At 38.9% G+C, this 24,604-nt stretch overlaps 1 protein-coding gene and 1 non-coding gene across 8 annotated transcripts in view; one reads left to right on the plus strand and one right to left on the minus strand.

Moving 5' to 3' along the window:
- PIR (pirin) overlaps positions 1-24,604 on the plus strand; it is a 97,845-nt gene that overhangs the window by 1,670 nt on the left and 71,571 nt on the right. For 4 of the 7 annotated variants that reach the window (XM_077146357.1, XM_077146354.1, XM_077146359.1 and 1 more), the window contains exons 2-3: positions 363-491; positions 8,358-8,450. In XM_077146357.1, coding sequence (XP_077002472.1) covers positions 363-491; positions 8,358-8,450 — 222 coding nt within the window. The remainder of the gene's footprint in view (positions 1-362; positions 492-8,357; positions 8,451-24,604) is intronic. The other 3 variants (XM_077146360.1, XM_077146361.1, XM_077146355.1) reach the window with 2 other exon arrangements.
- Positions 15,004-15,121, minus strand: LOC143672371 (small nucleolar RNA SNORA17). The gene has a single exon (XR_013169824.1). It is a non-coding gene; the product is annotated as a small nucleolar RNA SNORA17 (small nucleolar RNA).

The following is a 24,604-nucleotide window of genomic DNA, read 5'->3' on the forward strand; positions in this document are numbered from 1 at the left end:
TTGATCCTGCAGTGCTTTGGTCCCCATGTGCTGTCCAGGGTGACTCCTCCATGAGTTGCCTGCACTCTAGAAGCCTTCATGAGAAAGCTCAAAGATTTCTTGCCAGAAGAGTTGGCCCTGAAATTCGGGGCTAGATAGATTCCTTTCACTGCCAAAATCCTTGGCATGTCCTGGTGGCAAGAGTCGTGGGCCTCTTGGTTCTGATCCATGTTCCCAGTGTCTCTACAACAAAATTCCCATCTCTCTCATCTGTGTAAGTCTCCTAACACAGGTTCTTTGTTTTTTTTTCCTCCATGGATGTTCCCTCCTTCATGACTTCTCTTTTTGTTGTGGTCCCTCCTCTGCCCCTCTATCCTCTCCAGCTCAGCATCAGAACACTCTTTGCAGACTTCAACATGGGGTCCTCCAAGAAGGTTAGCCTCTCAGTGCTCAGCCGGGAGCAGTCAGAAGGGGTTGGAGCACGGGTCCGCAGAAGCATTGGCAGACCGGAGGTATGCTGCTTGCATGGCTGCTTCGCACTTTTGTGAGGGACTGGTAGGATGCTGAGTGGGTGGGTACCACAGGGACCAACTTTAAACTTAGCGATGGGGGCCCTTCATGAACCAGCCTTGTCCCCAGTGGACTTCTGTTATGTGAGTCCAGACAGCTTGAATAGAAGGTGCTGCTGACCTTCATGACTGAAGTGTCTCTGCTCCTCTGTGCCTAGTCACATCCTCCCCCAGGTTGACCTGCTATCTGCTTTAGCATGTAAGTCCCCAAACATGCCTGTCTAATGGCTTCCAAGTTTACGTGTCCACAATTCAAGCCCAGCAGGGAGTAACTCTGGTTTCCAAGTCCAAATTCCAGGAAAGAGTCTAACTGTCTTGACTAGGTCACATCTCCACCCTTGGGCAATCAGCTGTTACTGGGGGTTTGGATTCTAGAAAGACTGCTGGGCCCCAACCTCTGTTGGGCCAGGGGACTAGCTCTTAGGGAAGGCCATTGCAGGTTAGGTAGCTATCTTTCAACATTGGAGGACTTCGTTATTTGAATAATACATGAAACTTAGGACGGGTGGAAAAGAAAATCTTCTGTGGATAAAAAGATGTCAAATGGTGGGCATAGCCCAGGGAAGATGGTGTTCAGTACCATCCTAGATTCCAAACAAATACTTTTGAACAAAGTATGAAATACATTAGAGAAATGGATTCCATTTTGAGAAGTGAAGCTGGTTCTTCCATCTTTTTAAATTCTGCTGGGATAGTCTCATACTGCTTTGTTTCTAGACCTGAGCTTTATGCCACCCATTTCATAAGAGTTACTGTCTCCTCTATTTTAATTTATTTTTATTTGTCTCCTCTATTTTATATATGAAAAAAATGTTTTCAATGTCTGTTGGGTTTTTAAAAACTTCTGGCTTTCCTTGGTGAGTGCTGTTGTCCGTTGTTGATGGATTGAGTCAATGGATTGAGTGTTGCCCTATGTTGTTGATTGAGAGAACAGTGCCAACCCAACAACACATCAGCTCCATCGGGTGGCCTCTGGCTGTGCCTCTGCCATTTGTTTTTCCACCATTGGCTTCTTATTTGCCTGGGGATGTTTTGAGGTCCATCTAACATTATTTTCCAAAGGATAAGGGCAACAGGATTATTCCAACGGCTAAATGCATGGTGGATGGTGGGGCTATACAGATGGATGCAGTGTCATATTCTGCTAGGCCACCTCATTAACGGAACAATTGTAAAGAATTGTGGGACCTGAAAACCACCAGTCGGCCTACTGTTGTCTGTTGAGAGCTGCTAATCCTTAATTAGTCCATCTGTGAGGAACACAGCTGATGAAGGGCTATTAATTTGATTCTGTCCTGTGAATCCCTTTGAAAGTGTGGTGAAACCTGTCAATTCCTTCTTAGAATAATATATATTTTTATTTTATTATTTTTTATTGTGAAAAATAACATATACAAAAAAGACAATAAATTTCAAAGCGTGCTGCAACAATTAGTTGTAGAACAGATTTCATAGTTTAGTGTGGGTTACAATTCCACAATTTTAGATTTTTCTTTCTAGCTTCTCCAAGACACTGGAGACTAAAATCAATATAATGAGAGTAATATTTTTAAATACATAAAATACATTGGATTACACAGGAAAACTTTTATATCGCAATGTGGTTAACAAAATATTATGAAACAAATTTGTAAACTAGTAATTTTACATTCAGTAACAAGACATGGCACTTTCTATGATAAACGATGACAAAGAGACAGAGGAACTGGCTACAGTACACATGGGCCCGGCCCCCCAAACTCAAATTTGAATGGCTGTATAGCATGCTGTTGGGGTGGTGGTGATGGTGGTGGCTTACTGTGCTCCCAGCAAGAGGGGAATCCCCCCACTCAACTGGCTCTGCCTCTGCCCACCCCCTCTTCCACCAGACACTCCTGGGTGGAAAGCACTTTTCCTTGAACTATTCTTATTTTTCTTCTTTTTATTATGGAGAATTTCAAACATAAAAAAGCAGAGAAAATAGTATAATCAAACCCTACATCATCACCCAGGATCACAACGATAAACTCACGGGCAATCTATACCCCTGTTCATTTCTCCTCTCAGAGTATTTTGAAGTGAATTCTAGCCATTGTGTCATTTCATTTAGAAGTATTTCAAGTTTTGTTTCTAAAAGATAAGAATTTTAAAATATATATATAGTCAGTACACCATGAACACACCTAAAAAAATACAAGAATTCCTCAATGTCATTGAATAGCCTCAACTGCTCTTGATTTTGGTCCTGATTAACACAGCTTCTGTAGATGGCATGCTGTGTTATCAAGGTCTCTAGATAATGAATCAAGGCCAAGGGCATAAAGTCATGGCTCATGGCCACCCAAGGCTGTACTTGGATCTTGGGTGTGGGCTCTTTGCTGGCTGTTTCCTTCTCCCTTCTCACTTTTGCCCCAGGCTGGAGACTCAGCAAGCCTGGGAGGCAGTCAGGTAGTCTGAGCTATTGGAGTCTACCTTGAAGAACTTCTCCCTCCTGCTACTGCCATACTGTCCTCACGTAGGCTGGCCTTTTGGAGGGTTATTGGAGGGGAGTGGCTTATATCTAACTCTGCACTGCTGCCACTAGCTCAAGGATTAGGCACAACTGTCAGTTAGGATTAGGCACAACTGTGTGTAACAGAAAACATCCTCCAAACCACTGGTGTACGTAGGCAAGGTTTTGTGTTTCTCTTTTGTAAAGCCCCAAAGTTGGCAGTCTCTATTGGGCCTGGAGGCTGCACACTTACCAGAGATCCACACTCATTCTGTCATAGTGCATTATCCTAAGCATATTCTTTGTGCATCACCTCATGGTTCAAGACAGCTGCTGGGCACAGAAGAAAGGGAGATATGGGGAAAGGGAACAGGGCACACTTCAGCTTTCTATCCTCCTTTTATAAGGAAATTTCCTAAAAGTCCCACCCAAAATCTTCCATATACATCTCATTAGCTAGATTTAGTCATATGGCCACACCAACTGCAGAAGAGTCTGGGGCCTAACACAAGTACCAGGACATCTGCGGTGTACCTTCTATGCACACAGGCTTATTTATTCAGTGGGGTATAAAAAAGCATAGCATCGTCCCTGTCCCTAAGAAGCTGATATTCCTGGTATCCTCTTCCTGTCCTCCTGATTTAAATACAAGGCTAGGCTGCTATAGCTTTATTATGGGTGTGCTACATACCTGAAGAGTGGTGGCCACAGGTTTTAACTGGCCTTCCCAAGAGATCAAAAGAAATAGCTTGACCAAGAAATAGTTGGAAGCCATCACTTGAATTTGGCATCTAAAAGATTTGGAAGTGTTTGAAGGAAAGGAAAATTTGTGGTTCAAAAATTTAAAAGATTATCAGTTAAATATGTAGGGAGTAAAAGATGTGGTTATGTTGGGGACTTAGTCAAAATATTTTAGAAAAGCAGAGATCTCATAAAAATCAGATTTTGTCTGTAGATAACACTTTTTTTTTTATAACGTGTTGAGCATTTGCTCTTAGGAACTTTGGCAGTGACTAATAACCAGCCTTGAAAATAACACTTTATTCAGTACACAATCTAATGCAAGATACTCTTGCTTGTTGGAAAAAAGAGTATCTCTTAAACATCTTCCCCATCCTCTGGCCAGAGAAACAGTTCATCCTTTTGACTCCTGCCTCAACTACCCTCCTGACTTCTGCAGTCTTTTCCTAGTGCTGGCAGGATGCCTTCCTTCCTGTGCATGGATGTCATTGATTAGCGACCAGAAGGCTTGATTCAGTATATGACAAATAGTATTTTCTGAACAATGAATGACTATTCTGTTGTGGGTGAGGGATGGTGATGATAGTGGGAGCGGAAAGAAGGAACCTCTTCCTTTTCATAGTTCATTTCACAGCAGGACATGTTGGCTCATGCTCAACTCCTTGATAGGAAGAGTCAGTAAGTATTTCTTTATCTTGTCTTTACCGACATCCTAATACTGTAGAACCAAAACAATGTAAAGCTGAAGTGTCTTTAGAGCGTCAAACCCTCTGTTTGGCACCAGGGGAAATGGTGGCTCAGAGAAATATACGGCAGGTGCAGTGTAACAGATACGACCTCTTTATGTACCTGCAATTTTCAGGCTCTGGACCAAGTGTTCTACATCATCATCCTAATTATCCTGCAAGGTTTATATTATTCTGTGAGAAGGGCGAAAAGGCATATGGAGATGTGAGAATTCACAGCCTCTCTTCCCAACCTCAGCTCCATTTTGGGGCCCTCATTGAGCTGAAATGGAATAATAAGCAACAGGATAAAATTGAAAGGCCCCAAGCCCTGCTTGGTTGATTTTCTCTGAAAAGGGTAAAGAGTTACTGGTGGAAGAGAAAATAGTAAACTTAAAAGGTGAGAGGAGAGGAGGAGAAAAATTAAAGAGCTATCTACAGAGGATTTGGAGAGATCTGAAGAGTTAGAGTAAGAGAAGTTGAAAACATTGGAGACATATCTTGAAATTGAAGCTCCTTTTGACAATTTTGATAGGATTCAAGAATCTTTGAATTGCTTCTTAACTTTTTGATTAGATGGATGACACACTGTGCTGAGGTGGGCTACAAAGTGGCCCAGGCTTTATATGGCTTACTTTTTTTTTGGCATGGGCATGCTCCAGGAATCGAACCCAGGTCTCCAGCATGGCAGGTGAGAATTCTGCCTGCTGAGCCACTGTTGTACCACCCTATATGGCTTATGTTTTAAAGTGACAAAACCACAGTTTGCTTAGGTTAAATAACTTACCCTAGTTTGTTGAATTTATAAATGTATATGTGTGTGTGTGTGTGTTTTTCATAGAAAGTGAAAAAAGACAAAACCAGAGACAGAGACAAAGATCTTGGTGCTTTCAGTTTTAGCAATATAGCAGAGTAGATACCCTGAAATGAATGAATGAATGAATAATTTTAACAAAATTAATTAACTGAGCTGGCAAGGAAACATTCTTAGAGTCCCAAAATAATGAAAAAGAAAGAAGGAATAGAAAATCTGGTTTCATAACCAGAAGAGTAATTGAATCAGTATTTTTAAAGTCTCTCACAAAGGCAATAGGTCCAGATGATTTCATAGGAAACTTTTTCCCAAATATCTAAGGCATAGATAATTCCAGTAACACACAAACTCTCCAGTGGATAAAACCAGAGTAAATATTCCTGAAATCTTTTTATGAGGCTGATATGACCTTGCTATCAAGACCAGTGATTTTAAAGATAATTACTGGCCAATCTCATTTATAAGCATTTTTTCAAGGATCATAAATAAATTTTTAACTAAATCAATGTATTAAAAAAGATACTTTAATGTAGTATGATCAAGTTTGTGTTATCTATAGAGAGAAAATTTGGTTTAATGTTACAAAAGCTATGTAGTTTACCAACATTAAGAGATTAAAGGGGAAAAGAACATGTAATTATCTCAATAGATGTAGAAAAAAACATTCAGTAAAATTTGACATCCATTTATGTTTTAAAAATCCTTAAAAAACTAGAAATAGAAGAGAACTCCTTTAACCTGATAAAGGTAACCTATAAAAAACTTTAAAAACCTGGTTACTGGTGAAACTTTAAAAGCAGTCTTTGTAAAATCATCATTTCTACTCAGCACTGTTGTAGAGATCCTAGTTTGCAAAAGAAGAAAAATGAAAAAGCGTAAGGATTGGAAATGAGGGAAAAAACCTGTTATTATTTGCTAATCTGTGTGGGTTGAAATATTACTCCCAAATAAACACCTCACCCATTTTTAGTTGCACTACCCAGGAGACCCATAGAGAAGGTTTAAGTGCATGCCTCGCTGACTGGGCACGGTCATGTCACATGCTTTAACCCATGGGACATGTTAATGTGACTGCCTGATTGGCTTGCCTGGGCTCTCTTTTACTCTTGCCCTTGATTTTGTGACTTAGATAGTGACCCCTGTTTTAGCTTGGGTCCCAGAATGAAAAGACAAAAAGAGACCAGCCAACCCCAGCAAAACTGCAGGCTGCCACAGCTTTAATGTAATGAAGACAAAAAAAGTAAATAATTTTTTTTTGTGAACTCTTGTGCAAAAGCTGATGAATATACTGGTGACATAAAGCTACGGACCAGTTAATAAAATTAGTAAGAGTTTAGCAATGTTCACAATCATCTTTCTATCCATGTTTCTAATCTTTAGCAGCAAACTGTTCAAAAACATTATTTAAAAAAACTTTATGATACCATTAAAAGTTATAAGTTAGGAGGTGCAAGGGTAGTTCAGTGGTAGAATTCTCACCTGCCATGCAGGAGACCTGGGTTCGATTCCCGGTCCATGCACTTCCCAAAAAACAAACAAACAAGCAAAACAAAAATTCAACAAATGGTGTTGCAATAGCGAGATACTCACATGGAAAAATAATGACATGTGACCCCGCCATACAGCATACAAAAAAATAGTAAAAGTTAGCTCAAAAAAGAGTTAAAATATGTGCAGAACTTTTATGGAGAAAATGATAAATCTTTATGGAAAGACATTTTAAAAGACCCAAATAAATGGAGGTAACCATGTTTGTGAATAGGAAAGCTGCGTATTATATAGATAGCTGCTCTTCCTAAATTATTCCATAGATTCAAAGTAATTCCAATCAAAAGCCCAACATTTTTGTTTATAAAGTTTGACAAAATTTCTATAATTTATATTGAAAAATAAATAACCAAGACACTCATAAAGACATGCTGACAACAGCCAGATCTGCTAGCTCTCATTCGAACTTGAGACTTACCTTCAGTTGCCTTCTACCTTTATATAATATGATGAACACTCAGTATTAATGGTTTTATTTATACAGGAAACATTTATATGGAGATCTCAAACTCAACGTGATCTAGAATGAAGTCCCCATGGCAGCATCAAGGCTGCTGCTGTTACATACTTGGTCCTGTTGAATGGCCCTACCAGCTGCCAGGCACCATAGTTAGAAATCTGGGTGTCATCTAATGCTCTTCCTTTTTGTCTCATAAATGTCTACCCAGTTGCTCAACCATTCACTGCTGCTATTACTTTAGTCCTGGCCTTTCCTCTTGCCCAGACTATTGGCTTTCTCTTTGTTTCCTGTCTCTTCCGTTTCCAAGCCATCTTCCATATTTCTGATAGAGTGATATTTCTAAATCTAATCATCCCACCTTCCTTTCCCTCCTCCCCATCAAAACTCACCACCTTCAGGATAAAATCCAGTTTCACTCTCCTTTGAGATTTGGTCCCTATCCTCAGCCCATCTGTCATTATAATTCTATTTCTGTCTTTTGCCCCAATATAGTAGCTTCTTTGCAGTTCTTTAAACATACCAAGCTGTTCCTCTGCTCTTCTACTTGGCATATGCTTCCCTCCCCTTCTCCCTCTTTTACTTGATTAATTCCTATATGTACTTCAAGATCCAGCTCAGTGATACCTCCCTGATAGTGCTTTCCCTGATCCTACCCCCTTCTTATTTGTGCTAAGTTGTATCTTTCAGAGCTTTTGTCATCATATTACAAAAATTGGTTTTCTAGTGTATTCCCCCATTTGGTTATGACTAGGATATGGACTGTAGCTTGTTTGTGTTTGGCTATTTCAATCACAGATGATAATGATTGTTTATCAACTCTTAGTGCTTCAGTCAACTTCATAACATAATCAGTGAATCCCTGTGTGTGTGTGTGTGTGTGTGTGTGTGTGTGTGTGTATGTTGTATGTGTATGTGTAAACAGTTCATTTCATGAAAGCAATTTTCATTATAAAAGTTATTTCATTGGCTATGTAGTTTCCAGTTCGTTTTGTAATGTAGCTCCCAGTAGCTTAAAAGTATGTTTAATCTGATGAATGCATTTTTATTCCAGTTAAAAAATCTGGATCCATTTTTACTGCTTGATGAATTTAAAGGTGGTAGACCGGGCGGATTTCCTGATCACCCACATCGAGGTTTTGAAACAGTAAGTAAAATAATTTGATGGCAAAAGTGTGTAATTAAAAACTTGCCTCTGTTCTTAAATTTAATAATCACTTCTCATAGAAAATTCCATTTTAGGAGCAGTGAATAATAGCCTAAAATTAATTTATAATTTGCTGGCTACAGACTGATTATTATAGAATTTTAATATCTACTTTTAATGAAGTATACTCAAATTTATTCACTGTTTGTAGTACTCTATGAATTTGTGCCACTGGAGACACTCCTACTTAAATAGTCAATAATGAGCAATAATTGGCTTCTTAAAATATTTATATAATTAAAATAATTAACTGGAGATCAAAGGAACTATTTCAGATGTGATTAAAATAACTTGATATAGAAAAATGTTATGTAGGAAATCAAAAATAATTTTATGTAGTTTTTAGGTAAGACTATTTGGAACTTTTTAACTTCATGTAATGTAATACTATAACCCCCCAAAGACAATCCAAGAATATTATATTTAAAATTAGTTCTAAGGAATCATAGAATGAAGGGGCCAAAATAGAATATATCCTAAAAATTAGGATTTTAAAGACATGCATATAAATTTACAAATTTAATTGTAAAATTTAAAGATTCTGGTGAGCACTGGTTTTCAGGTTTAGTTAGATAAGGAAATAAGAATGTATAATGTAATATTGTGCAAGATTCCCATTCCCCACTTATACATCCATTCTGGGAAAGCTCAGGGACAGTTACTTCCTGTTTAGAAAGTTGAGCCGTCTGTTTGGTGAGAACAACCTGTATTCTTAGGAAACAGGCCAGGGCTTTTTAAATGTTTCATATGTTTGTGAAACCAATTAGTGAATGAGTAAATATTTACTGAAGGCTGGCAATATGCAGGCGTTGATGTAGGGTGATCTTTGTTTTGTTGGGAGTGTAGGTAGGAGGGAGAGGAGGGAAACTGAAGGAGATTAAGGCAAGGTTCCTGCTTTCCTCCAGAATATAGTCTAGTTCAGGAGGTGAAAGATGGGCAGGTAAAGAATTAAACACTCACCCTGTAAAGGTGGAACGAACCAATACACTTCTGAGACTGGCTCAGGGTAGTTGGACCATACCCTTCCCCCCTTAACAGTTTGTCTTCCAGTTCTCTTTTCTGCTAGCCACTAACCCCTCAGGAGTAGTGCTGTGCCTTGTTTTTGTTTTTTTTTTTTTGCATGGGCAGGCACCAGGAACCAAACCCAGGTCTGCCATACAGCAGGCAAGGAAGGACTCCACCTGCTGAGCCACTGTGGCTCGCCCTGTGCCTTGTTTTATTTATAGTAATATTAGAATCCATTCCTTTCACCTACCCTACAGGGTACAGATACGTCCATACTGTGTTCTGACCCTGTTTCCAGAACCTGTTTCCCCACTGTGCTTTTGTCTGAGCTACTTCTTTGTGTGAGGACTTTCTCGCCACTGCATCCCATAGCTCCAGATACCACCATCTTACTAATCCTTCAAATTTTTTCAAATATCACTGTCTCCACCAAGTTTTCCAAACAGGCCCAAGATGATGTGCTCTCTCCTTCATTTGGTTCCCATAGCATTCTATTTTTACCAGTATCAGGCCCAGTGTACCTTTATGGTGGCCTTGATCATATTCTGCCTGCCTTGTATTTGAGTTGGAAATTGCTTCAGCCTCCCCTCACATGCTAAAGAGAACTGTCAATTCCTTCATTCCTAAGATGAGATAGAGAACACCTCCATGTTCTCTGCATGGAGGTACTCAGTAACTACTGGCTGACTTGCTAAAGACAATGAATGTATTACATAAAATGAAAAATGAAACATACTGCTTTGCTTTCTACTACATAAAATACCTTCTACGGTATCTGTTTTATCAACTGTAAGGTACCAAACTTTAAACTACTCCGTGAATCTGGTTCAGCTAAGAAATATTGGTGTTTGGCTCTTTCCTTCTGAGTAAGAATTTCCATTAAGACTACAGCTTTAATTATCAGTTTCCCCAAGGAATGGAGACAAGCCAGGGACTCAAGTGTTTCTTAGCAATATGGACTTTGAAAGTCTCCACCTTAAAGCCAGGTCCACATATAGGCTCTCACCACTGCCTCCCTGGAGCATTTTTAAAAATAATATGGGCTTGTTGTAAATTTAAAAAATGCTAACTAATATAAAGAACAAACTTAGGATCACTTGTTAGGTTATCTTACCATACAGAAATAGCTAATGTTATGGTTTTGTTGTCTTTTCTTCCAATATATTTTTTTCTGGTGTCACACTATATATGTGGTTTTTTTATTATATGTTTTGTATCTTTTTTTAACCTAACATATTGCTAGCGCTTTTTTAATATTCTTAAAGAAAACAATTTTTAATGGCTTCTTTAAATATCTACCATGATAGTTGTACTAATTCATACTACTACAGCAATGTAGGAGGATGCCTGTTTTCCCTCAACATTACCTTTGTAGTATATTTACCCAACTTTTTTTAATCTTTGCTATTTTGACAAGCAAAAAATAATGCCTTGTTATAGTTTTAATTTGCATTTTTATCTGAATAAGGTTGATTCCTTTTTAAACATATGTTCACCATATGTATTTATAGCTTGGGCCTTTTTTTGTTTTCAGTTGGGTTGCTGGTTCTTACTGTTTTGTAGAAGCTCTTTATATATTAAGGAAATCTGGTCTTTTTCAGTGACTTGAGTTGCAGTAGTATTAAGGGGGATTAGGTTTGTTTTGCATGCCTGCAAAGGTGAACTTTTGGATACAAAGCATACATCTTGGCTCAATAGAGGGAAGAGCTTTCCAACAACTAGTTACCCAAAGATAGAATAGGCTCCCTGGAGAAAAGTTATTTTCTTGTGCGTGGAGGAATACAAGCAAGCACGGAATGTTCATATGATGTTATCGGGATCAGGGGTCTGATGTGGCTAAATGAGCCATTGCTGGGTTGGAAAAACTATTAAAGCTCACTTTTATTTTTTTAAATAAAAATGAAATTATGTTCTACTAGCACAAGAATATAAAATATAAATAACTATACGTAGTTTGGGTGCAGACTTGCTTTATTTAAACTAATAGTGATGCATCATTAAAGAAATGTGGAGAATATGATTCTACAAGAGTCTTATTACTTCAAGTGTGGTCTATGAAGTACGTTTTTAAGATTTTCATAGCTTTCTATCCAAACCTAAGAGTTAGGTTTAAAAGAATGACTAGCCATTATAACTCTGTAAAAGAACGTTTCACTCCTATTTGTCTCACAGAATTGTCGTGTCCCTGGTTTGAAAGATCTTCTCAAATTTTAGTGTGTATCACAATCATTTAAGGATGTTGTTGAAATACAGATTCAGATTCAGTAGATGTGGGCTGGGGCCTGGGATCCCCACAGGGGATCATCTTGTGGTAGATGACTCATGTCCCTCACAAAGACATGCTCAAGTCCTAACCCTTGGTCCTGTGGCTATGACCATATTTGTAGATTAGGTCTTCCAAGATCCTATAAGATGAGTCCAAACTGAATTAGGCCTCAATCTGGTATGACTGGGGGTCCTTATTAGCAGAGGGAATTTGGACACAGAAGTACAAGCCACAGGATGAGACAGAGAGACTGCCATGTGTCAGAGGCAGAGTTGATGACTGGCAAACCACTGTCAGAATGCTAGACTTCAGAGAAGGCATGGCCTGCTGATACCTTGATTTTGAACTTGTGGCCTCCAAACCATGAGCCACTAAGTTCCTGTTGTTCAGGCCAGTCAGTTTGTAGTATTTGTTATATACAGCTCTGGCAAACTAACACATATGTGAAATCCCAGGCCCCAGCCCAGATCTACTGAATGCGAATTTGTATTTCAACAACACCCTTGGATGGTTGAGATGCACATTGAAATTTAAGAAACTCTTTCAAACCAAGTATATTACAATTCTATCAGATAAATAGGAGTGGAAATCTTTTATTTTATGAAGTTGTAATGGCTAGTCATTCTTTTAAACTTAACTCTTAGGTTTGGATAGCAATGTATTTTGCATTAAAAACTTACCTGAAAACTGAGGCAGAAGGATTGCTCAGGAGAGAGAGTGCAGCCTCTTCCTGCAGTGAGCCATTTAACTAAGGAAGCACAGCTGGGTCAAAAGACCAACCATTCAGTATTTCCTGCTAGGAGTTTGGCTCTGGGGAGGACTGTTTTCAAAAGGCCTGAGTGGAGATGGGTGGAATGATTTTTCAGTTACCTGTTTCAGCTCAGTCCTGATATTTTGATTTGTTTGGGGATAACAACAAATGATCAGAAACAGAACATCTAAAAATCCAAGCCCTGTCAAAATTTAGTTTAGCTCTAAAAAGAGGTGCTTAGAGTTCACATAACCCTAACCCTAACCCTCACCTACCCTGAGAAAAAACATCTTTTTGTGCCTTTCAAAACCACCCTTTAAATGCTAACCTTGGAGCTTTCCAGGTTTCAGCACTGAAAGTCCCACTTGACCAGCAACCCCTCAGTCCCGGGCAAACTGGGATGGTGGGACACTCCTGCTTAATTAAATTTAAGACCTGTTAGGAGTAAACCAACATGCCTGCTTTGCCAGGAGCATTTTAGGATGGTCTTCTCCTTCATGTTTTCAATTAGGCTGAGAAGTGTTTTGTAAAATATTTAATTACAAGCCTCTGCAGGCTCTTTAATTTTGTTCAGGAGAACATAACTGCCTTGTTTCCAAGGGTGTGCCCATCCAAACAGCCACACACGTATTTGCTGGGTGGGAGCCAGCAGCATTTGCATGCAATACCTGGGTAAATACCCTGGACAGGAAGGGGACCCGCTTGGTGATTCACGTCTAAAACTTACCACTGGATTAGATTCTCCTGTCTCCCACATGGCCTTTTTATCTAGCTTGCTGTGCACTTCATAAACCAAACCAAACCATACCATTACAGAAGAAGTAATATTGATTAAATTCAACACCACTTTTTAAAAGAAAAGAAATATTCTGGGAAATCTAGGCAAGACTGATACTCTCTCATTATCTTAAAGGCATCCTACATCATAGTTAACATTGAGATATTGGAATTATTAATAATAGATTATTAATTATTAATATAGAGAAAGAAGACAGAACCATTGCTATTTAATATAGTTTTGAAAGTTTTGAAGTCATTAATAAATAAGAGGTATAGCTATTGCAAAAGAGAAGCAAAAATATTTGTAGATAATATAATATAAAAGAAAGCTCCATGGTAGCAATATCCCACTTTGGATAGTGATGATTGGCTGAGGAATGAGGAGGCAGAACTTGTCCTGAAGTTGTTACAGCAAAAGCACATGGATTAGACTTCCAGGGAAGATGGCAGAGTAGGGAACTCCAGGACTCACTCCTTCCTCCAAAACAATGAGTTAACAGGCAGGAAGTGTCTGAAACAACTGTTCTGGGGTTCCGGAGGCCAGAATAACACTGATCCAGAGTAACAGCATCCAGAGAAGAGTGGGAGGAAGAGGCTATGAAACTGTGGTAAAGAATTATGAGTAGCTCACTCAGACTGGTGGCTGGTGGCACCCATCCCCTACTCCTGAGGTGGGCCACCTTAGGGTCTAGCCCCTGGCTAGCTGCTATGGCCAGAAAGGGACGTAAAAATCTTCTCCAAAAACAGGGGTGTACTCAGCCAAGCAATGATCATGGCTTTTGTTTAACAAATTCAGATTGCTGAGTCCTGGCTCTGAGCTACTGTTTCAACCCACCTTAGACAAAGGTGGGTACAGCCATTGTTTCAACCCCACCTAACAGGGGCAGAGGTAGTGGAGGTTTAAAGAAACAGTGTCTCCTTAGAGCTGTGAGGCACAGTTTGTCAAAGGGTACCATCTGCTAGGCAGGCCAGGAAAGCCCAGCTTTGGGGTGCCATCTAAAAGACTTTGGTGTTTTTCTTGACTTTCTCCCCAGGGCTCTTTGGAACTGGTCTGAGCCTCTCTTTTGGGTCCCTGGCCCTGTTTTTTTTTTTTTTTTTTTTTTTGAGGTAAAACACAAACATTTATGAAGTTTACTTAAATTTTTATAGAAGCACAGCAATGATGATTTCTCAAGACTGTAATTTTTGTTCAATCCCAATGCAAAACATAACCAAATGCCCTGGCCCTGTTTTGACTGGAAAATTGTTATTTGGGAAATTCCTCTCTGGGGTGACCCTCCTCTCAAATTTGCCCTCTAGGCAGAAGTAACTAGAGACAACAAAAGGAGGGTTAAAAAAAAAACAACTATAGAGATAAAACAAAAATCACAAAACAATGCTTAAAGGAATCAAAGAAGACCTAAATAAATGGAAGGACATTCCATGCTCATGGATTGGAAGACTAAATATCATTAAGATGTCAGTTCTACCCAAATTCACTTACATAGTCAATGCAATCCCAATCAAAATTCCAACAGTTTGCTTTGCAGGAATGGACAAGCCAATTACCAAATTTATTTGGAAGGGTAAGGGGCCCCAAATAGCAAAAAACACCTTGAAGAACAATGTTGGAGGGCTCACACTTCCTGACTTTAAAGCATATTACAAAGCTACAGTGGTCAAAATAACATGGTACTGGCATGGTACTGGCATTAAAGAGTCTATTCTGGACTCTCAATTCGATTCAAATTGAGAGTCCAGAAATAGACTCTCACATCTATGGCCAGTTGATATTTGGCATGGCTGCCAAGTCCACTCAACTGGGAAAGAGTAGTCTCTTCAACAAATGGTGCTTGGAGAACTGGATATCCATATGCAAAAGAATGAAAGAGGACCCCTATCTCACACCACATACAAAACTTAACTCAAAATGGATCAAAGACCTAAGTATAAGACAGTACTGTAAAACTCCTAGAAGAAAATGTAGGGAAACATCTTCAGGATCTTGTGGTAGGCAATGGTTTCTTAGACTTTATACCTAAAGCACAAGCAACAAAAGAAAAAATAGATAAATGGGACTTCCTCAAAATTAAAAACTTTTGTGCAAAGAACTCTGTCAAAAAAGGGAAAAGACAACCTACTCAATGGAGGAAATATTTGGAAACCATGTATCTGATAACAGTTTAATATCTAGAATATATGAAGAAACCCTATAACTCAGCAATAAAAACACAAAGAACCCAATTTTTAAATGGGCAAAAGACTTGAATAGGCATTTTTCTAAAGAAGAATTAGAAATGGCTGAAAAGCACATGAAAAGATGTTTAGCATCGCTAGCTGTTAGGGGAATGCATATTGAAACCATAATGAGATATCATTTCACATCTGCTAGAATGGCCACTATTAGAAAAACAGAAAATTGCAAGTGTTGGAGAGATGTAGAGAAATAGGAACATTCATTCATTGCTGGTGGGAATGTAAAATGATGCAGCCACTGTGGAAGACAGTTAGGCAGTTCCTCAGGAAGCTAGGTATAAAATTGCCATATGATCTGGCAATCCTCCTTCTAGGTTATAAATCCAAAAGAACTGAAAGCAGGGACTTAAACAGACATTTCCAGACTGATTTTCATAGCGGCATTATTCACAATTGCCAAAAGACGGAAGCAACCCAACTGTCCATCAACTGATGAATGGATAAACTAAATGTGGTGTATACATATAATGGAATATTATTCAGCCATAAAATGGAATGAAGTCCTGCTACATGTGACAACATGGAAAAACCTTGAGGATATTATGTTGAGTGAAGTTAAGCCAAACACAAAAAAGGACAAATATTGTATGATCTCACTATTAGGAACTAATTATAATAAGCAAACTCATAGAATTAGAATCTAGAGTATAGGTTACCAGGAGATAGATTGGGGTTAGAGAATGGGGAGTTGATGCTTAACTTGTACAGAATTTCTATTTAGGCTGATGTAAAGATTTGGAAATGGATGGTGGTAATGGTATAGTGCTGAACTGTATAGATGACTGGAATTAAAAGAGGAAACTTTAGGATGTGTATATCACTAGAATAAAAATTAAAAGATAAAACAGGACTGTTCAACACAATGAACCCTATTATAGATGATAGATTATAGTTAATAGTACAAGTTTAAGAATGTTCTTTCATGGCTTATTACATATATTCAATACTGCTACAAGGTGGTAATAGAATGGTATATGGGAAATAAATATAACTCATGGAAATAATGGCCAATAGAGAGAACTATTTTAATATTATTGATATTATCAATAGTGATTAAGTTTTCACACCAATGTAAGGTGTTGGTGGTGGGTTGGTGTGCAAGTATCCTGTATTTCATGCACAATTGTTTTGTAAATTCACAACTTCTCTAATAAAACAAAAGCACTTGGATTTTAGTTTATATGATTATTTGGTGCTATTTAGGGGTTGTATTAGTTTCCTAGGGCTGCCATAACCATTACCACAAACTGGATAGTTTGAAATAAGAGAAAATTTTTCTCTCAGTGATCTGGAGTTTAGAAGTTCAAAATCAAGGTGTAGGCAGGGCCATGCTCCCTTTCAAGGCCCTGGGGATGATTCCTTCCTTGCTGCTTCCTGCTGCTGGTAGCTGTTGACCTTCCTTGGCATTCCTTGGCTTCTACCTGCATCTCTAATTTCCGCCTCTGTCTTCACATGGCCGCCTTCCTTCTGTGAGTGTCTGTGTCTCTGTATCCCAATCTCCCTCTCCTTTCTCTTCTAAATATACTTTCCATTAGCTTTAGGGCCCACCCTCATCCAGTATGACCTCATTTTAGCTTGGATATATCTACAGAGACCCTATTTCCAAATAAGGTTCCAGGTAAATGTAGACTCAAGGGGACACTGTTTAACCTTGTACAAGGGTGAAGCTAAGAGTTTATAAAAAGGAAACTAAAGTCACCCTCCACTGCCAAGACACCCCTTGGCGCCACCATACCAAGAGTATCAACCTATACCTCTTAGTAAGTGGCTGGATATAAAAGAACTGTATAAAAACCAACCACTTTCCTACATGAAAGAAATAACCAGATATGATGAGGAAATATCTTATTCATAAGAGCAATAAGAACTCATATAATTGCAATATAAAAAAAAGTTCATTTCCTTTAACCTAGTAATAATACTTCTAGGAATCCAATAATTTCTTGGAAAGAAACTCAAAGTAAGAACAAAGGCTTATGTATACAAATGTTGCATTCCAGCACAATTAATAATTAAAAAAAGGAAACAGTATCCAAAAATAATCGGGAAATGCTTAAGGAAATTATTTTATATCCAGAAGATAGAATATTATGCAGCATTATTTATACAAGAAATACTGTAAATAATCTAAAATTACATTAATTATTGGCTATTTTTTATCAGGGTTTTTCACACTAAGCACAATTGACATTTGGGGTGATAATTCTTTGCTCTAGGGGGCTGCCTTGTGCATTGTAGGACATTTAGCAACATTCCTGCTATCTATCCACGAGATGCCAGTAGCGCTGCCCCTCCAGTTGTGTTGGCTAAAATGGCTCCAGACATTGCCAAATGTCCCATGGGCAATAAAGTCATCCTCAGTTGACATCTATGGTTTCAAATATTTGCATCCATACAGTGGCCTACTGCACAGCTGTTACGAAGAGTGCCACAGCCTGATATGTCTTGATATGGAGCAGTCGCAGTGATATTTGGAAAGTGACAGGCAAGGTGCAGAATTTGTATCTGGCATAGTGTAGGATTTATATAAAAAGCAAAGACTGTACTTTATTCTTTAATTTAATGGTTTATAATCAATATTACTATGGTGAAGACTATTTCAATGACTGATTACTTCTACAGACTACATTGATGCAAAGAAAATAAAATTACAGAGAAATAAAGTACCAAATAAAGATGGTATTAGAAAACAAACTCATCATGACAGTTGACAAATCCATATTCACAAAGCTTTTAAAAAATTCAGTGGTTTTGAAGCATATTCATAAGATTGTGTAGCCATCACCACTTATTCTAGAATGTTTTCATCACCCCACAAAGTAACCGTGTACCCCTTGGCAGTCTAGTCACTCCCCATTCCCCCCTCCGCCAGACCCGTGCCAACCTCTGATCAGTTTTTCTCTTCCTATGGATCCCCTATTCTGGATAGTTCATAGAAATGGAATCCTATAACATGTGGTCTTCATGACTGACTTCTTGCACTTGGCATAATGTTTTCAAGGTTCATGTATGTTGTAGCATGTATCAATACTTCATTTCTTTTTACTGCCATGTGGTCTTCCATTGTATGGCTAGACCACATTTTGTTTATTCATCAGTTGATGGGCATTTGGGTTGCCTCCACTTATATACTTTTTTTCTTGGGTATGTGTAGATTATCTCTGAAAAGACACCCAAGAAACTGTTGACCAATGTTATTTCTAGGAAAGAAAACTGAGTGACTAGAGAGAAGGTGGCTAGGAGAGTTAATTTTCAGTGTAATCTCCTTTTCTCTTTGTTCCTCTTGAACTTTGAGCTGTATTTGTTAATTATTTTTAAAAAATCAATGTTTTAAAAATTCACTCTTCACATGATAGCCCTTCTGTTCTTTGAAAATGAACAGCAGTTGGTGAAGTTTCTAGTGCTCACTTGCTGACCAGGATCTCTTGCTGGTCAGGTCTGCCCAGTTCAGATGGACCTGGTTTGTGATCTGTTCAGCCAGATGAGCCAGCAGGTAATGCGGAGGTTGGCCCCTGGGGCAGCTTCCTGTCAGAAACATTTGCACACGATCAGAGGGTTCCACAAAATCTAAAAGCCTCAAATTAAAAATATAACTTTCTGCTCCTCAACATGTTCCCTGCCTAAAAGGAAATTTAAATTGTGTGTGTGTGTACGTGTACACACACAAGTTCGTTTGGGAGTAGGGATGGAGGACTTTCAGTTTGTACAAGCTAGAAAATAATTAAGGAGGACCAAAAGAGGTCTGGTTGAAGAAGTTTTGTATTCAGAGGGAGAAGCTATCACTTCTAACAGGAGATTTGGGAGGATTTCAGGGGAAAATTTGTCACTTGCTGAAAGAATAAGTTAGATTTGAGCCTGTAGATAGTGGAGGAAAAGGTGAGGAAGGCATGGTATGGGGATGAACCAGAAACAGAGGTTTAACTGGGCTTAGAAATCAAATGTGCAAGAGGGTAGTAGGAGCTAAGGCTGTGGGTCGGGCAGTTATTGGGGAGGCCTTCAAACCCATGCTCCGTTTCTAGTTATGAATGAATGGCCAATGTTTCATATCCTGTAATGCCCAGGTTAACATAATCCCAGGTAAACATAATGTAATTGCAGGTTAAATTAGAACCATCTTTTATATAAAAGTCTGATTTTTGTAGAGTACTCTCTCAGTCAGCAGTGCTCAGCCTCCCCTCCAGGGGTCATTTGGCACTGTCTGGAGACATTTCTCATTGTCACGACTGAGGGGGTGCTACTGGTATCTTATGAGAGAGGTCAGGGACACTGGGCACAGGACAGTCCCCCAAGGCAAAGAATTAAACCCTGGCCTACTTCAACAAGCAAGGGTCACAAGAGGGAAAGTGGCAGGTTTACTGAAATATTCTCCTAAAACAGCCCAAACAAACTCCCAGCAAAATCCTCCATCTGTTCCTCTCCCACCCCAGGTTCTAAGTCCAATTATGATTATAAACAGAAGCCATTCAAACCCATGAGATTACTTTCCTAGAATTTTTGAGTAGACAAATGGAGGAAATGCCTATAATAAAGACTATAAACCAGTCATTAAAAATGACTTTATGTCACCAAATAGAAAATAATGCTTTTCAAGTGGGACGAAAAATGAGTCCAAAATAGGTTAATACAGATCATTACATAATCATAATAGAAAGCTTCTTACAAATCTCAGAAGCTATTAGCAAAGCCGCTTCTGAGATATCCAATTAGTAGACTCTTTTAAAATGAATGATTCTGGGAAGAAAGGACTGTCCATACAGGAATAAACCCAAAGAAAGTTTGCTGTGCAACAATATTAGATACCAGTTTTCTGAGAAGCTTCATATGTTGTCTGTAATAACCTCTAAGCCCTACAACAACCTGAAGAATAGGAATTGTTATCCCCCTATTTCACAGATGAAGAAACTGAAGCTAGAGAAGTGGTGACTTGCCCAAGCTCACACAGCCCATAAAGGTCAGAATTTGTTGGTTCCATCCCATTCCAGGGCCCACAGTTGTCCATTCTTTCGTGCCATGGCTCTTCTTGAACAGAGTTCCCATTCTATACATGTGATATGTTCTCAATACATTGAAATATTGATTGATTGATGATTATGATGTTTTTAATACTTTGGAAATGAAATTGCATCAGGACAGATCACAGAACTGTGGCCCCCTCAGGCTCTCTCTGATACCCACTTACTTTGGGACCTGATGCTTTCACAGTTCAGGAATCCAAACTGTCCTGCCTGTAATGATCTCACTTCTTCCTTGAACTTCCAGTACTGCAAAGAAATGGATCAGGTTGGACAGTTGCTGGATATTTAACATTTAGCGTATTTCATACAGTCTCAAGGAAACTGTTCGGGTCCTATTAACACTGTAATTAACAAAAACGTGCTTTATTTGCTTGAGACTTATCTTTCTATAACCACTTAAAAATTTACTCCTCATTCTTTATACCCTCTTGCCCCATACCACCCCAGTCTTTTCACAATATTCCAGACTCTTAAGGCCTAGCCAGGAGGCTGCTGCCTCCATGAATTACTCTTCCAGATTCTTCTTCATCAGAACTAATCTTTGTTCTGTGTTCTGTGGGTGCTGCTTGTTCTTCTCTTTAGCTTTTACTTCACTTTGCTGCCCATTTTAGTAGTTTATTCTGTAATAGCATAGTAGCTTTCTGGGGTTAAAGAAGAATGATAACCATGTTCCTTCCAGATCATTCCTAAGTTCCTGACTATGAAATTGTGAAGACAATTTCCCTTGTGCAGGCCAAAATGAAAGAAAGAAGGAAAGGAGGGAGAGAGTGAGGAAAGTGGAAATGCTTAACAAGCTAGGGTCTTTCCTAGATATAAATTTGTTTTCCTTAAGATTGTTCCTTATCTAGATATTGCTATTCTTCATTATTGGTAGTTAAAATGGCTTTAACCATAATAGATGACTTTTTTCCCTTCCACAATTTAAACATAAAAGTTGGTTTGTGCCTCTCCCCCTGAAGTTGAGGGACACTCTGTAAAATACCTCATCACTATCCTTCAAAACTGTCATTTCACAAAAAACAAGGAAAGAGTGAGAAGCTGTTACAGATGAAGGAGAGTAAGGAGACACGATGACGTGGATCCAGGAACAGAAAAAAGACGTTCCTGGGAAAACCAGTAAAATCCACCATCAGCTGTATTACTGTTGGTTTCTTGGTGTTGATGGATATATCGTGGTTATTTCAGATATCACCGTTAGGGGAAGCCAGTGAAGGGTATACCAGACCTCTTTGTACTATCTTTGCCACTTTTCTGTACATCTAAAATTATTCCCAAATAGAAAGTTGGTTGGCAAAGACAAAAGAAAATGGTAACCCTATATCAGACTTCCTAATTACTAAACATTGTATTGCTTCTTGAATTCTAAAATCCAGGGACTCATTAATGATATGTTCATTAAAATTTGAGAATGTAAATCCTCCCTGTGATTGGATCAGGAGATAATGTACCCATAAAAAGGTGTCAGCTGCTTATTTAGATTAAATATGATTATAATGAAATATAAATATTATTATATGAACATGATATTAAAATCAAAGGAAAACTGACATGATCTCCTCAAACCTATCTGTGTTTCTGTGTGAGCCTTAAGACTGCCCAGGACCTTGTATGCAAAACAGTGTTTTCAGCATTTTAAGTGTCTGCCTCGACAGGTTCTAATGGGGGATTGTGCTGAACAGAAGAGGGAATCCACATACACACCACGAAATGGGTCGCCCCTGGGTGCCCAGATGTCAACCAGCCATACAGCACATGGTCCTTAAGCAGACACCAGGCCTATGCTGGAAGACACAATTATTTATCAGTGGAGCTATTCTCAAGACTTATAGTTGGTTTGTAGAGGTCTTATTCTAGAAAAACAGTGAGCACACATCAGTTGAGTCAGTAGAGGGCACTCTTAAACAACAATAGTTCTAACAACCCACATTGCCCAGCTGGATGCAGACCGAAGACTTTTGAACGTGGGAGATCTGGGTAATTATAGAAGTTAGCAAACCATCCCTTGAGATACCTTTAGTATGACAAGGCAGATAAAACAATGGCCATGAGCTCCCTGACCATATTTTTACAGAATTCTAGGTGGTGGTAGTTGCGAGGTCAGGCTGCCAGTTTCATGGTGAGTCACGGGTAATTTGTCTGAAGAGATTCCCCAAAAGATTGGGTCTTGAGTAGGGTGTGAAGAAGAAGGGGCATTCCGGGCCCTGGAGTTCAGGAAGCTGTAAGTCTCTGAGGGATTCTGCAATTTGGCTTACCTGGTCTTCACAGAACCTTGATGTGCATGTCAGAAATTTTCATCAGAGTGAAAGAAAAATGAGTAGGTTTGGAAGATGTTTGAGAATGGAAGCAACTTAAAAGCCAATTGTTTTTTACTCTGTAGTAGGACGTTGTTGGCTGAAAACCTTCAATATCCACATCAAAGGAGTGTTCCCTGAACACCTCATCTCTGGGTCCTGGGGCTCCCTGTCCTTTCATCATCCTTTCATCATTGTCTTCTGCTCCTCACCCAGGAACCATGAGGCCTGTTTTCAGCTTTGTGTCCAAGAGCCCTTTCTTTGCCTGAGATTTCCAGCTCCCCTAAAGCTATCCCTATATGGTGAAGCAGTATTGGTGAGGCAGCCTGGGATGGCAAAAATAGTTTTATATTCAGAAATGTAAAACATTGATTTAGATCCTCACTCTACTATTCTCATTAACTTTAATCATGTACTTATTGATTCCTTTAATAATCTGTAGATTATAATATAGTAATAATCTGTAGATAATATATCCCTAAGATCAGATGCTCTGTAGATACTGAAATGCCATGCAAAAATATATAAGATGCTATTCTATTATTCAGTCATTCAACAAACATTCAGCACCAGCTATATGTAGGCAATGTTCTAGGTGAGCAAAAAAATGTTCTTGCCTTTGGACAGCTTATTTTCTCTTAGGGAGAGAGACAATAAATGAATAAACAAAGAACTATGATTTTACGTCCCTTAGTGAAAAGTGTGAGAAAGAGGAAACAAATTAGGGTAGGAGGATAAAGAATAGATTGATACTAATCTGGTTGGGACTAAGGTAAATCAGAATACAGAGTAAAGGATGACAGTGTCTGTTTTAGAACTTCACCTACTGTATGAGACCAAGGGAAAGAGCTTTATTTTTTCCAAAACCTTAATTTTCTGTAGCACACAATCTAACTAACCCTGTCTGAATAATTCATTTAAACAACCCAAACACGAGCCCAGAATGGGGACAAGGGTTTGCAATTCTGTTTAGCTGAATTTAATATTCAGCTACATCCCCAGAGTATTTTGAGCAGATAATGAAATAATATTGGCAAAATTCCTTGAGGGACTAGAAAAATAAATATGGAACTATTAAACTTTCTCACCTGGGAAGCCCCTAATACTCTCTCACACACTACGGACTCCCAAGTTAATAGGCCAAGCCCCTGATCTTGAGGCTTCCTCTTATGAAACATTTCTGTAGTGGAAAAGCTAAGGCTAACTATAATTATGACTAAGAGTTACTTCCAGAGAACCTCTTTTGTTGCTCAGATGTGGCCTCTCTCTCTCTCTCTAGCCCAACTCTGCAAATAAAATCATTACCCTCCCTCCTACATGGGACATGACTCCCAGGGATGAGCCTGGCCCTGGCATGGTGGGATCAATGCCTTCCTGACCAAAAGGGGGAAAAGAACGTAACAAAATAAGTTATCAGTGGCTAAGAGATTTCAAATAGAGGAGAGAGAAGTTATTGTGGAGGCTACTCTTAGGCAAGCTTTGGTTAGATATCGCTAATTCTACAGTTTGCCAATCCCCAACCAACATCATTCCTGTTAACCCCAAAACCAGGGCTCTATCCTACAAAAGTTGCACACACTAAGTTTACTTTTCAGAAAACAAACCTTAGATGGGTCCTAGGCCTCTGGCACCAGTCTCTTCAAGAACATCAACCAGTTCCATCCCCCTACCCCATATTGTCAACACCCCTTTTCAACATGAAAAAAGTTAGAATGGGCATAACCCAAATATCCCTAAAGATTGGGAAAAGG

Source organism: Tamandua tetradactyla, chromosome X (assembly GCF_023851605.1).
Source record: "Tamandua tetradactyla isolate mTamTet1 chromosome X, mTamTet1.pri, whole genome shotgun sequence".
NCBI lineage: Eukaryota > Metazoa > Chordata > Mammalia > Pilosa > Myrmecophagidae > Tamandua > Tamandua tetradactyla.